The sequence below is a fragment of the Orcinus orca genome, chromosome 19 (genome assembly GCF_937001465.1).
Source record: "Orcinus orca chromosome 19, mOrcOrc1.1, whole genome shotgun sequence".
Lineage (NCBI taxonomy): Eukaryota > Metazoa > Chordata > Mammalia > Artiodactyla > Delphinidae > Orcinus > Orcinus orca.
Genome location: NC_064577.1, coordinates 14,287,454 through 14,301,125, shown reverse-complemented (window position 1 = coordinate 14,301,125; position 13,672 = coordinate 14,287,454). Strand labels below are relative to the sequence as shown.

The 13,672-nt window shown below is 50.1% G+C and overlaps 1 protein-coding gene across 10 annotated transcripts in view; it reads left to right on the top strand.

Annotated features, from left to right (window-relative positions):
* Positions 1-8,359, top strand: part of LOC101272246 (myosin-3) — a 61,961-nt gene extending 53,602 nt beyond the window's left edge. For all 10 annotated transcript variants that reach the window (XM_049702231.1, XM_049702233.1, XM_049702230.1 and 7 more), the window contains 17 exons: positions 8-153; positions 233-323; positions 715-1,104; positions 1,203-1,329; positions 2,389-2,507; positions 2,679-2,875; positions 3,246-3,429; positions 4,045-4,210; positions 4,498-4,622; positions 5,130-5,438; positions 5,554-5,757; positions 5,833-5,958; positions 6,833-7,003; positions 7,096-7,200; positions 7,366-7,461; positions 7,562-7,699; positions 8,217-8,359. In XM_049702231.1, the coding sequence (XP_049558188.1) occupies positions 8-153; positions 233-323; positions 715-1,104; positions 1,203-1,329; positions 2,389-2,507; positions 2,679-2,875; positions 3,246-3,429; positions 4,045-4,210; positions 4,498-4,622; positions 5,130-5,438; positions 5,554-5,757; positions 5,833-5,958; positions 6,833-7,003; positions 7,096-7,200; positions 7,366-7,461; positions 7,562-7,699; positions 8,217-8,243 (2,721 nt within the window). In that variant the 3' untranslated portion in view covers positions 8,244-8,359. The remainder of the gene's footprint in view (positions 1-7; positions 154-232; positions 324-714; positions 1,105-1,202; positions 1,330-2,388; positions 2,508-2,678; positions 2,876-3,245; positions 3,430-4,044; positions 4,211-4,497; positions 4,623-5,129; positions 5,439-5,553; positions 5,758-5,832; positions 5,959-6,832; positions 7,004-7,095; positions 7,201-7,365; positions 7,462-7,561; positions 7,700-8,216) is intronic.
* Positions 8,360-13,672: the final 5,313 nt, after the last annotated feature.

The window sequence follows — 13,672 nt, the reverse complement described above, 5'->3', positions numbered from 1 at the left end:
TTTGCAGCTGGAAAGCTCCCTAGAACAAGAAAAGAAGCTTCGTGTAGACCTGGAAAGGAACAAAAGGAAGCTTGAGGGAGACCTGAAGCTTGCCCACGAGTCCATATTGGATCTGGAGAATGACAAGCAACAGCTGGATGAAAGGCTCAAGAAGTGCGCCCTGAAACCACCGAGTTCAGCTTTCCAATTCCCGGGTTTTTGGTCTTCACACGTTCTGCATTTCCCTTCACAGGAAGGATTTCGAGTACAGTCAGCTGCAAAGCAAAGTGGAAGATGAGCAGACTCTGGGCCTGCAGTTTCAGAAGAAAATCAAAGAGCTACAGGTAGGAGGCGTTTGGGACTTTTCTTTCACACGTGGTCACGTACAGTGGGTGGGGGGTGTCTATTGCACGTCATTAGAGCAAAGCGGGCAGGACCGTGGGTCTCCTTTCTGCTAGGCTGACACAGTAGTGATGAACAGTTTTTCCGTAACTGTTGACAAAGCACATAACTGAAGTATTTGAAGTCCACGTGCAGTTGGAATGGACTATATCCTGGGTGGCCGCTGCAGGGGTAATGCCTGTGTCGAGGCAGGAAAAACTCGTGTCAGAGGAAATTTGCAGCATTGGTATCGTTCGGGGAGCAGTCCGAGAGCGGTTTGTCTAATGGGAGGGGAAACTAGCCTGGTGTTGACACTGGAAGTCAGGAGTGTCGTGGGGCGGCCTGCCCTCACAGGCCCGCATCGAGGAGCTGGAGGAGGAGATCGAGGCAGAGCGGGCCTCCCGTGCCAAAGCTGAGAAGCAGCGCTCGGACCTCTCCCGGGAGCTGGAGGAGATCAGCGAGCGGCTGGAGGAGGCGGGCGGCGTCACATCCACCCAGATAGAGCTCAACAAGAAGCGGGAGGCCGAGTTCCTGAAGCTGCGCCGGGACCTGGAGGAGGCCACCCTGCAGCACGAGGCCATGGCGGCCACGCTGAGGAAGAAGCACGCGGACAGTGTGGCCGAGCTGGGGGAGCAGATTGACAACCTGCAGAGGGTCAAGCAGAAGCTGGAGAAGGAGAAGAGTGAGTTCAAGCTGGAGCTCGACGACCTCGGCAGCAACGTGGAGAGTGTGTCCAAGTCCAAGGTGCGGGGTGGGGGGCGCCTCATCCTCAGGTGAGGGGGACCCTGCGTCCTTCCCACCTGATCGCTGACTCAGCTTCCTCCCCCTTCTCAACCCTGCAGGCGAATCTGGAGAAAATGTGCCGCACTCTGGAGGATCAGTTAAGCGAGGCCAGGGGCAAGAACGAGGAATGTCAGAGGAGCCTGAGTGAACTGACCGCACAGAAGGCACGTCTGCAGACGGAGGCCGGTGAGCGCCGGGAAACGGCGGGGGCGGTGCCTCCTGGACACCCACAGAGGGCAACTGGTCAGAACGAAAGGCAGGGTTTGTTTGGGGGAGGATTTCTAGGGAAGCAGATTTTCAGGAGAGAGGCAATCAGAATAACCCACGAAAGCGCCATTTAGAATGTCCCAAAGGAGGAGAGCACTGAAAGTTCAGTAAGAAGGAGAGAGACGTGGACTGGAATGAGGAGGGACCCAAAACACCACCTGCTTCAAGCGCTTTCAAAATTAATGTAACCCTGCCTCAAAAAGACCCTAGAGGGCAGAGGTGGGACTAGGAACCAAGTCCCATGGCTTTGCTACTTCTCGCTGCACATTAATGCAGATTCGTTGTCTGCAATGGAGCATTTTAAACAGTAAAGAAAGAACCACGGCCAATTTGTATAGGCTCTTGGTGTGTGATAAAAATACAGGGGAACATTATCCGGGACTTCCACCTAGAAAACGTGGCTCCCCCAGCCCATCATCACAGGTGAACCAGTCCTTTGTAGCAGCTCGACCGAGACAGTGACAAAAAGAAGGTCAGGGGCCACTTCTACCATGATCTTGGGAGTTCACCCCTGGAGTCCAAAGGCCTCTCCCCCACCTTCTTTTTCTCCTGCCTCTACGTAAGCATATAAACCAGAACCACCGTAGCCACCCAAAAATCCAGCTTCAAACTACTGAAGCTAGAAGTCCTAAGGAACGCAGCGAAGAGATGCAGTATTTCCCCCAGTGATAAATCAGCAAGCTGCTGGAAGCGCCAGCCACTGAAAGGTCTGATGGGAGTGTTTAGGTGGTGAGGTTTTGGTTTACAATTCTTCTTAAGTTTTATGGACAAAAGTTACTCCACGCTTCTGGAATTTTACAACAGTATCTTACCAGGGTGTGCTTTCAGTTTCCTCTTCACGGACACATCCCTTCACCCCCAAGAAAGGACCACACCTTGTAATTTACTCTCTCCCCAGATCTCAGCACAGTGCCTTACATACAGTAGGAACCTGGTGAGTGAGTGAATGAAGTGAAAATATTTCCCTTCTGGACGCAGGTGAGCTGAGTCGTCAACTGGAAGAAAAGGAGAGCATAGTATCGCAGCTTTCCAGAAGCAAGCAAGCATTTACCCAGCAAGTAGAAGAGCTCAAGAGGCAGTTGGAGGAAGAGAGCAAGGTACGTCCGCAGAGGGAGTGCTCCCCGACCTAGCCTTCCAGTACCACCTGCAGAAACAAAAGGCAGCTCTACTCATAGGTGATGACAGCGGGAGCACACTTGGATTGCATCACGCACACGGCACTAAAATGGTCATCCACTGGGGCCTCTCCTCTGTCCTGACTTTTGCAGGCCAAGAGCGCCCTGGCCCACGCCCTGCAGTCCTCCCGCCACGACTGTGACCTGCTGCGGGAACAGTATGAGGAGGAGCAGGAAGCCAAGGCTGAGATGCAGAGGGCGCTGTCCAAGGCCAACAGTGAGGTGGCCCAGTGGAGGACCAAATACGAGACGGACGCCATCCAGCGCACGGAGGAGCTGGAGGAGGCCAAGTACACAACCCTATCTGTCTTCAGAAGAAATAGAACTCCTAGATGATCAAGTGACAGAAGGCACCGACTTTAGAACTACTCGCGAGTGAATTTGTTACGATGTTTCCCCACCTTCTATGTCTTTTAAGGCAGTTCTGTGCCAGTAGAGGGAGCCGGTGTTAGCACATTTCATTGAGACAAACGACTTTGACCTTGGTTAGAGAAAAGGCAGGTTATTGGTCACTGGTTTTTAGCAGACAGGAAGTTCTCCTGGGCTTATGAAAGGAAATCGGCGTTTGAATCACATAAATTAGTGATTCCAACTTAGTGAATAGTGATGTTCAGGAGGATTGAAACTTAAAGCATCTGCTTCTCTTTCACATTCTTCAAGGAAAAAGCTCGCTCAGCGCCTTCAGGATTCCGAGGAGCAGGTTGAGGCGGTGAACGCTAAGTGCGCTTCCCTGGAGAAGACCAGGCAGAGGCTGCAAGCAGAGGTGGAGGACCTGATGGGCGATGTGGACAGAGCCAACTCCCTGGCTGCCGCTCTGGACAAGAAGCAGAGGAACTTTGACAAGGTGTGGGGTGAGCTCCATGCCGGCTGAGCACCGTGACACAGGGGTACCTGGTGGTACCTGACTGCCCCAGTAGCAGTGTGACCTCAGGCAAGCCCCTGAAACAGAACGGAAGTGGGATGCGGGGGGGGGGGGGGTCCCTTTCAAACACTGTCAGTGGAAACAAGCCACCGCCTCCAGTGCTGTCCAGTCCCGAGCGTTTTTGTACCCCCACACGGCTGGTCTGTCTGGGGGGCTGATGTGGGAATCCAACTCGGGTCCCACTGCGAGGCTTTGTGACAGCGTCCCCTTCAGTATGACAGGTAAGGTTGCTTTGAAACAAAGTTTTAATGAAATACTTAGAAGTACAGGGCCGTTTTCATATTGGGAAAGGGCAGTTCGGCCCAGCTAATTCCTTCTCAAAGGATCCACTTGCTTTTCATCGAGGGCAGTTGTTACTGACCAGTGACTGATCTGGAAATCTTGGTTAGCCAGCAGTCAGGAACAAGGGGCTAGGCAAGCAACATGGCAGAGGCGGCCCCAGCTCCCAGACTGCTCCCCCTCGCGGGCGTACTTAGATAGAAACTAGCCGAGAGGCGCTCGTCAACAGAGGTGCCGCCTTCCTCCCCGGTGCTGCAGGTGCTCGCTGAATGGAAAACCAAGTGTGAGGAGAGCCAGGCAGAGCTGGAGGCATCTCTGAAGGAATCCCGCTCCCTGAGTACTGAGCTCTTCAAACTGAAAAATGCCTATGAAGAAGCCTTAGATCAACTTGAAACTGTGAAACGGGAAAATAAGAATTTAGAGCGTAAGCAATTTGTCTGAAATCCTGCTTCATGCTATTGCCAGAGCGTGGGGCTGGAGGTCCGTGACTGCAGGACCCAAACCCCTACACGAGAATCCGTTACTGCACACACAGGGAGTGTTCAGATCCGAGGGGTTGTTTCTGAGTCTCTCTATATACAGTATCTTATCTCTAGGAAACAGCATCCTTAGAACTATGATAAACTAGTTAAAAGCATTCGGTTGGTGCTTACTCTGCCTGGAAAACTGCACGGAGAACGTTCCGAGGCAACCAAACCTCTTTCTTTGCAGAGGAGATAGCCGATCTCACAGAACAAATTGCCGAAAACGGTAAAACCATCTATGAACTGGAGAAATCAAGAAAGCAGATCGAGCTGGAAAAGGCTGATATCCAGCTGGCCCTCGAGGAAGCAGAGGTGAGCAGAACGCCGGCGAGGCACTGGCCTGGAACAGAGACTATGATGGTGGGGCTCCAGCTTGGGAGGCCAGGCGGCCCCGATCTGGGTCTGTAAAGTCACAGTCCTAACGCCGGCCCCTTTCCTATCAACTTGCATGGACTAATACCTGTGAATACCTGTGAATTATCTTGAACTTACTGGAGAAAATCATTATGTTAAAATAGGTCTAAAAATGAGATTTTACAAAAATCTTAGATGAATTCAAAATATCTATAAAGTGCCTTAAGCGCCTAAGAAATGTGATGATTTAAATGTTATTGTTTGATAGTATAATAAAAACAAAGTGCAATGAAACATCTTATTTCTGCACTGAAGGTAAATTAGGGATTTTTTAAAAAAGAGTTTTGAATATTGCAGAGTTAAAATTACAAACATTCTATTGAAGGTTTTTTTGCCCCAAAGAGTAGCGTAGCAGGCTCTCTCCCATCACTGGTACCATTTCTGTCTTGTTCTTGTTCTTCAAAGGCCGCTCTTGAGCATGAAGAGGCCAAGATCCTCCGAATCCAGCTGGAACTCTCACAAGTGAAATCAGAAATCGATAGAAAGGTGGCCGAGAAAGACGAAGAGATCGAGCAGCTGAAGAGGAACTACCAGAGAGCAGTAGAGACGATGCAGAGCGCCCTGGACGCCGAGGTGCGGAGCCGGAACGAGGCCATCAGGATCAAGAAGAAGATGGAGGGGGACCTGAACGAAATCGAGATCCAGCTGAGCCACGCCAACCGCCAGGCCGCAGAGACCCTCAAACACCTCCGGAGCGTCCAGGGGCAGCTGAAGGTTTGCGCACTCCCGGTGGGAAACCTCTCCCATTCTCAGACACGCCAGCTGTCACCTGGGTTCATGGTCCTCAGGCCTCAACTTCAGCCGGACGTTTCTGTTACTGTCTGGCCAGGATACCCAGCTCCACCTGGATGATGCTCTCCAGGGCCAGGAGGACCTGAAGGAGCAGCTGGCGATCGTGGAGCGCAGAGCCAACCTGCTGCAGGCCGAGATCGAGGAGCTGCGGGCCACCCTGGAGCAGACGGAGAGGAGCAGGAAGACAGCGGAGCAGGAGCTCCTGGACACCAGCGAGCGCGTCCAGCTCCTGCACACCCAGGTGGGGGAGGGGAGGGGGCGGGGCGGGGCCCCTGCGCTCGGGCGCGCCTGGCTAAACCCCCTCCTCCCGTCCCAGAACACCAGTCTCATCCACACCAAGAAGAAGCTGGAGACAGACCTCCTGCAGCTCCAGAGCGAGGTGGAGGATGCCAGCAGGGACGCGAGGAGCGCTGAAGAGAAAGCAAAGAAGGCCATCACGGACGTGAGGCTCCTCCCTGCCCTGCGTGGCTGCCAGGATTGCATTTCATCCAAGCCCCATTCCTCTCCAACCCATTAGACAGGGTGGGGCCTTCCCAGGGCACATGTGGTGTGAGTTCTGCTCCAGAAGCGCTCCCCACCTCCCCGGACAGTCAGCATGTCTCCTCCCGCACGTTTAAATAGTGGACATGAGAAATAAGGGAGTGTGGATAAAAAAAGACCAGAAGGAATTATATTCCTTTCTTATGCCCTTGGAGAGGTATGCTCTTCTTTCCTTCAACGTATGACTGATTCCGAATATAAAAATGAGACCCTCAGACGGCAGGATCCCACCAAATGTCACCTTACAGGAAGCTGGCTTCCCTCCCACCGGCACCCAGCCTTCCTGCTCCAGAGGCCTTGGTTCTGGGCTCGTGGCCCCCACAGCGCCACCTGCTGCTCGATGGAGGGCACAACCTCGTGACGATTCCTCCCTGCTTGCTCAGGCACCCCCAGTTCCCTAGAGGCCTTCCCTTAGCCCCATTACCCCACACCTGTGATGCTAGGTTATGAACTCAGAATTCTCTAAGTCACGGGTTGGTGATAATGGTGATAAGGAAAGAAGGAATCTCCTTGGAGCTAGGGAGGTCCCAAGGAGGCCAGTTTAAGAAAGGGAAGAAACTATTTCCCATCCAGCCCTTGAAGGTTTCACTTCTTAGTTTATGCTACATGCCTGGTGCAGCTCTTCTCAGATCCCATGGTGGAACAGTGGGCTCAGTCATCCCGTTACCTATTGTCCTTTGTCATCAGCATGGCTCTGGTCCTCCGGGTACCCAGATTTCAACAGCTCCAAGCACTTGACCTTGGTCTGCATCTGAGTGGGATGATGTGCTTTTCAGGCGGCCATGATGGCTGAGGAGCTGAAGAAGGAGCAGGACACCAGCGCCCACCTGGAGCGGATGAAGAAGAACCTGGAGCAGACGGTGAAGGACCTGCAGCACCGCCTGGACGAGGCTGAGCAGCTGGCCCTGAAGGGCGGGAAGAAGCAGATCCAGAAGCTGGAGGCGCGGGTACTTGCAGGACAGGCCCCAGCCTACACAGAGCTTTCTGGCCTCTCCCGTTCGTACTCCAGCCCCAGACTAATTTACACACGTTCCCCCAGATCCGAGAGCTGGAGTTTGAGCTTGAAGGGGAGCAGAAGAAGAACACCGAGTCTGTCAAGGGCCTGAGGAAGTATGAGCGGCGGGTCAAGGAGTTAACTTACCAGGCAAGTGGAAAGAAACCCCACGGGCATTTCCTCTGTGAAGTGCGAACACCATCCCGGGTCCTCTCTCCAGAAAACAGGGAGAAATCCTTTAGCCCCAGAGAGAACTGGGACCTCTTGCATCCCTGCCGGCCCCTGGCTAAGTCTGTCCCATGTTCTCTCTTTCAGTGCGAAGAGGACAGGAAGAACGTGGTGAGATTACAGGATCTGGTGGACAAACTTCAAGTGAAGGTCAAGTCCTACAAGAGGCAGGCCGAGGAGGCTGTAAGTCCGCAGGACCCCAGCACAGCGCCTGGCCTGTTTCCCCCTGCGAGCCCCAGAGAGGCGCTCGCTGATCGTACCCGCCCCGGCTCTTTGCTTTTAGGATGAACAAGCCAACGCTCATCTCACCAAGTTCCGGAAAGCTCAGCATGAGCTGGAGGAGGCTGAAGAACGGGCCGATATTGCCGAATCTCAAGTCAATAAGCTCCGCGCGAAGACCAGAGACTTCACCTCCAGCCGAGTAGGTGGCCCTGCGGCACTGGGTGGGGAGGGCGATGCAGCGGGAGGTGCGGCCCCCCCCGGGGAGGAACGCGCCGTGATGGACGGGACCTTGGAGAACCTTCGACTTTAGAACTGGTCAGTCTCGGGCTCAGGAAAGGAAAGGATTTGCTTAAAGCCACGTAGCTGGCGTAGAGCCCGGCTAAACCCCGGTCTGTGAGTCCCAGTAGAACACCGTCCTGAAAAGCAGCGAGCGGTTCCTGCGTGGGCTCGGGCGCCCTCTGCCGGCCGCCCGCCGTCTCTGCGCCCACTGTAGGTGTAGGTTCCTAGATCCCTGGGCTATTCTGAGGACCAGGCTCTCAGGCTGTGGGGTGACTGCCGCCACGTCTGCACTCGTGTATCCGCCTGCGATCCAAGGAATATCCCGTGTCCCGCTGAAACAGACAAGCAAGCAACCCCAGATGCTCGCTGGGAGGGGGCGTGGCCGGAAATGCGGCTCTGCCATCTGACAGAACTCAAGATGCCCACTTTCTCCCCAGATGGTGGTCCATGAGAGCGAAGAGTGAGTGATCCTACGCTGGAACAGGACAGAAAATATGCGAAATATGTATTTTCATGGTTCCTGACCCTTAATTTCCATGTGATTGCTTTTCACATGCAATAAATTTTGCTTTGTTTTCAATTTGGGGCTGTGTCATTGTATTTGTTTTCTCTTCCCGGTGTGGAAATGATTCGTTGGTGGTATTTATGCCCAATGTTGAAATCTCGGTATGCAGATGACTCAATAAAGTCATTTGGCCTATTTTCAGGTGCATGTATGTGGGGACAGGGAGAGACTGCTTTTGGTTTAAATTTGAGATTAGGGCAGAAATAAAAAGTACTCCTAGGTTAACCACTGCTTTGGTGGGAGGAGGGGGAGATTGTCCAAAGAGTCATCTCCCAACTATGACAAGGGGGACACACGAAGGTTTGGTTCAGGAAAGCCCCGTCTCAAGTTGAATAGGGTTTTAAGGCAGAGGCCAGAGTCCCCCTACATCTTCTCAGAGAACTACCCTGGAATCTAACAAAAGTTTGTCAGGCAGCTCCACACAGTGCCGTGCTAACTAACTACTAGGAATACACAAATGAGTAAAACAGCATCTGGTCCCTCCAGGAACTCGCGGTAAATCTACCACTGAGGTGCTGGGAGAGCTGGACAGCTACATGTAAAAGAGTGAGATTAGAACACTCCCTAACACCATACACACAAATAATAAAATAAACGGATTACAGACCTAAATGTAAGGCCAGACACTATAAAACTCTTAGAGGAAAACATAGGCAGAACACTCCATGACCTAAATCACAGCAAGATGCTTTTTGACCCACCTCCTAGAGAAACAGAAATAAAAACAAAATAAACAAATGGGACCTAATGAAACTTCAAAGCTTTTGCACAACAAAGGAAACCATAAGCAAGACGAAAAGACAACCCTCAGAATGGGAAAAAAATATTTGCAAATGAAGCAACTGACAAAGGATTAATCTCCAAAATATACAAGCAGCTCATGCAGCTCAGTATTAAAAAAAAAAAACCCGGGCTCCCCTGGTGGCACAGTGGTTGAGAGTCCGCCTGCCGATGCAGGGGACGCGGGTTCGTGCCCTGGTCCGGGAAGATCCCACATGCCGCAGAGCGGCTGGGCCCGCGCGTCCGGAGCCTGTGCTCCGCAACGGGAGAGGCCACAACAGTGAGAGTCCCGTGTATCGCAAAAAACAAAACAAAACAAAAAAACAACCCAATCCAAAAATGGGCAGAAGCTCTAAAGAGACGTTTCTCCAAAGAAGATATACAGATTGCCAACAAACACATGAAAGGATGCTCAACATCACTAATCATTAGAGAAATGCAAATCAAAACTACGATGAGGTATCACCTCACACCAGTTAGAATGGCCATCATCAAAAAATCTACAAACAATAAATGCTGGAGAGGGTGTGGAGAAAAGGGAACCTTCTTGCACTGTTGGTGGGAGTGTAAATTCATACAGCCACTACGGAGAACAGTATGGAGGTTCCTTAAAAAACTAAAAACTACCATATGACCTAGCAATCCCACTACTGGGCATATACCCTAAGAAAACCATAATTCAAAAAGAGTCACATACCACAATGTTCATTGCAGCTCTATTTACAATAGCCAGGACATGGAAGCAACCTAAGTGTCCATCGACAGATGAATGGATAAAGAAGATGTGGCACATATATACAATGGAATATTACTCAGCCATGAAAAGAAACGAAATTGAGTTATTTGTAGTCAGGTGGATGGACCTAGAGTCTGTCATAGAGAGTGAAGTAAGTCAGAAAGAGAAAAACAAATACCATATGCTAACACATATATATGGAATGTAAAAAAACAAAACAAAACAAAAAACGGTTCTGAAGAACCTAGGGGCAGGACAGGAATAAACATGCAGAAGTAGAGAATGGACTTGAGGACACGGGGAGGGAGCAGGGTAATCTGGGACGAAGTGAGAGAGTGGCATGGGCATATATATACACGACGAAATGTAAAATAGCTAGTGGGAAGCAGCCGCATAGCACAGGGAGATCAGCTCGGTGCTTTGTGACCACCTAGAGGGGTGGCATAGGGAGGGTGGGAGGGAGATGCAAGAGGGAGGGGATATGGGGATATATGTATATGTACAACTGATTCACTTTGTTATACAGCAGAAACTAACACACTATTGTAAAGCAATTATACTCCAATTATAAAGATGTTAAAAAAATTTTTTAAAAAACTACTGAGTTCTTGGCTCAGTCTCCACTGTTTCAAAGCCACGCAACAGAAAATCTCACCCTTTATCCAGGGTAAAACTGTCTTTAGCATAAGGGAAAATACAGCAGGAAGTCAGAAAACTACCTGGACGACCTACTACCGGAAACAGCATCTTCAAAGGTAGAATCATTTGTTCGTCGTTATCAGAAATAGTTGTCAAGTTCCCTTCTTTATCTGATTCTAGGTGATTAGATGACCCAGCTTGACTCAGGAGGAGTTCAAGGCCTAGGGGAGTTCAGCACCTCCTGGGATTTGTCATTCTATAGGAAGAAGGTCACTACGGATGTCAGATTTGGCCTATCAGTGATTTCAGATAATTTTACCTCAAACACCACATCCCTTTGATGTGCTTTCAATGCTTTCTGGCAACAATGTGACTAGAAAGTGGCGTGGCCTCCTGGTGGTGGCTGTTACTGAGAGGAAATCACAGCAATGAGAACAGGCCTGGTCCCGACCCTGGCCTGAGGCTGGGCCCAAAGGGCTGCAGTTGCTCAGAGCCTCTCAGTCTGTACAAGGACAGCTATAAGCTGCCTTCTGGGGAAAGTGGGGAATAGAAAAAGAAAATGAAGCTTCTCATTACAGAGGTATTCAAACTGGTAGATGAAGAATGAAAATGAAAGACCTGGTATGTCACCACTGTAATATGAATTATGAACCCCTGATGAATTATGGCTACTAGCGTCACAAAAATAAGACAACCGGATGTGACACGCCTCCTGACAGAAGTATATACACCACCGCCCAGGAAGAATTCCTGCCAGCAATCTAACAGGGGTCTGATCAAGACCCTAAATGTGTCCACCAACTTACAGGAAAAGCAGAAACAGACCAAGATACAACCAATAAACTCCAGGATACGAGGAACTCAACTGAACACAACATCTAGTTTTTTCAATACATAAATGGCAAGGAGAAATACATTAAAGAAATGGAAGGGGGACACTATAGATTAAAGGAGACTTAGACCTACCCCCCAAACTGCTCTGCCTGGACCTTGTTAGGACACACACATGCATATCCCATCTGGTAAAATTCGAATACTGACGGGATATTCGACGATGATATGGGATTATTGTTCATTTTCAAGGTAATATTGTGATTATGATTTCTAAAATAGTCCTTATCTTTAAAAAATACATAATAAAATACAGGTAAGAGGGACTTCCCTGGTGGCGCAATGGTTAAGACTCCGAGCTCCCAATGCGGGGGCCCAGGGTTCAATCCCTGCTCAGGGAACTAGATCCCACATGCATGCCACAACTAAGGAACCCACCTGCCACAACTAATGAGCCCAAGTGCCGCAACTAAGGAGCTGGTGCTGCCTGCAACTAAGGAACCCGCTTCCCACAACTAAGGAGCTTGCGTGCTGCAACTAAGACCCGGCGCAACCAAATAAATAAATATAAAAAAAAAAATACAGGTAAGAAAGGAAGAAAGAAAGAAAAAAAGAAGGCAGGTAAGCAGGAATGGCCACCTTTGCAGTGAACTTGTTTCACAGAATTTCAGACAAAGGATTGAAAAAAAGAGGTCCCTGATGCATTTTATGCAGAACTGGGCTACAAACCTGAAAACCTCTGAGACTGTAGGACCTGACACGTCCACACACTGGCAAAGTGCAGTATTTCCCATGAAGGAGAAGATGAGGAGATGGGTTCTGGAAGCGATCCATAACTATCTCTTTTAGGCTCTGATTTTGTGAAGGATAAAATGGAAAAATTCATTTTCTGTGAGTTCATATTGTGACCAACTGTGCCAGTGTTCATTTATTCCATGAAGCAAAGGATGCCTGTGACTATAGAAAATATAAGCCCTGTTACTGTGGAGAGAAAGCACGAATCTCATTCCAAATAAGGCCCTGCCTTATTTAATCTATAGACACACGTGGGAGCAGGTGTGTCTGGGAACGGAGAGGAGGAGGGTGGACTCAGGCCCTGTCCCTGAACTCCTTCCCCGGGCTCTCAGCACTGCATATTGACTCAGTGATGACAAGACAGGACTATCGTCCCGCCCCTGCTTTACAGATGAAGAAACGGAACCACAGAGTAGCTTGCTCGAGGTCAAGATGGCAGAGCTGGGATTCTCTCTAGATCCCAAGACTGCTTTACACTACAAAGTGCCGCCTACCTGAGCAGCTGGGAAACAGATGCAAGAAATATAATAGCTTGAGGAGGTGGGCTCAGGGGTGAGGGTCCATCAGAACTGGATGGATAAACTCACAGTGTAATGTTTTTCCTTTTGACTGTTAGACTATTTCCGTTAACTTCCTCCAGGCCTCCACTATAGCCCTTCTCTCGACCACCAACCCAGCCCACCCCGTCTTCGGACAGTCTCCCCTCAGACAGACCAAGTTCAGTAGGAACTTGGGTGACTTAGCTCATTTGCAGTATCTCCTGGTCCTTTTGCACATGAATCCCAAAACAGGATGGCAAAAAAGGGTGAAGGTGCCCCCTTCCGGATAAGTTCTCTGGGTGGAATCCCACGACCTCCAGATTAAGGGCCAGTTCAAGTTACTTTTCCTTTTTCTAAATAGACTCACTTTTCTCTTCTATTGTATTTTTCCTGGTAGTTGGACATAGAATTTACTTTTTCCCCTGTAATTCTTACACTATCCAGAAAACTCTTCCTGGATTCTTTAGCCTCGAATCTCTTGGCAGTAGATTTCTATTTTTTATTACTTTTATAACTTTTTAATTATACAAAAAATATGTGCTCAACACAGGATTTAAAAAACATATCTGTCAACTCTAAAGAGACCGCGGGCTAGGACTCCTTTATTTGGAAGTGATGAGATCTTGATTTACGATTTGCAGAGGGCCCCCTTCTTAACAACATGCAAGGGATTCAGCTTCTAATAAGAGCAACGTGTCCTCATGGGGAGCAACTGGCTGCAGCCTGCAGCCTCCTCCTGCTGGGGAGGGCAGCCTTCCCTTCCTCCACGCCTGGTCCCCGCGACAGCTGAGCGCTTTAATAAAGCAAAGTGTGCCTGGGAATGTGGGCTGAGGAAGCTGCCCAGAACACAGAGGCCTATTTCCACCCCTCCCAATAATCCCACTGCTAAAAACATCTGAGGCTGAGAGGTCCCGAGGCTGCTTGTTGGGGCTGAGCCGTGATCCGGTTACACTGAGCAAGGCCGAGACATTCCGGAGGCCCCTGTGCCCACAGGTGCAGCAGCTGCGG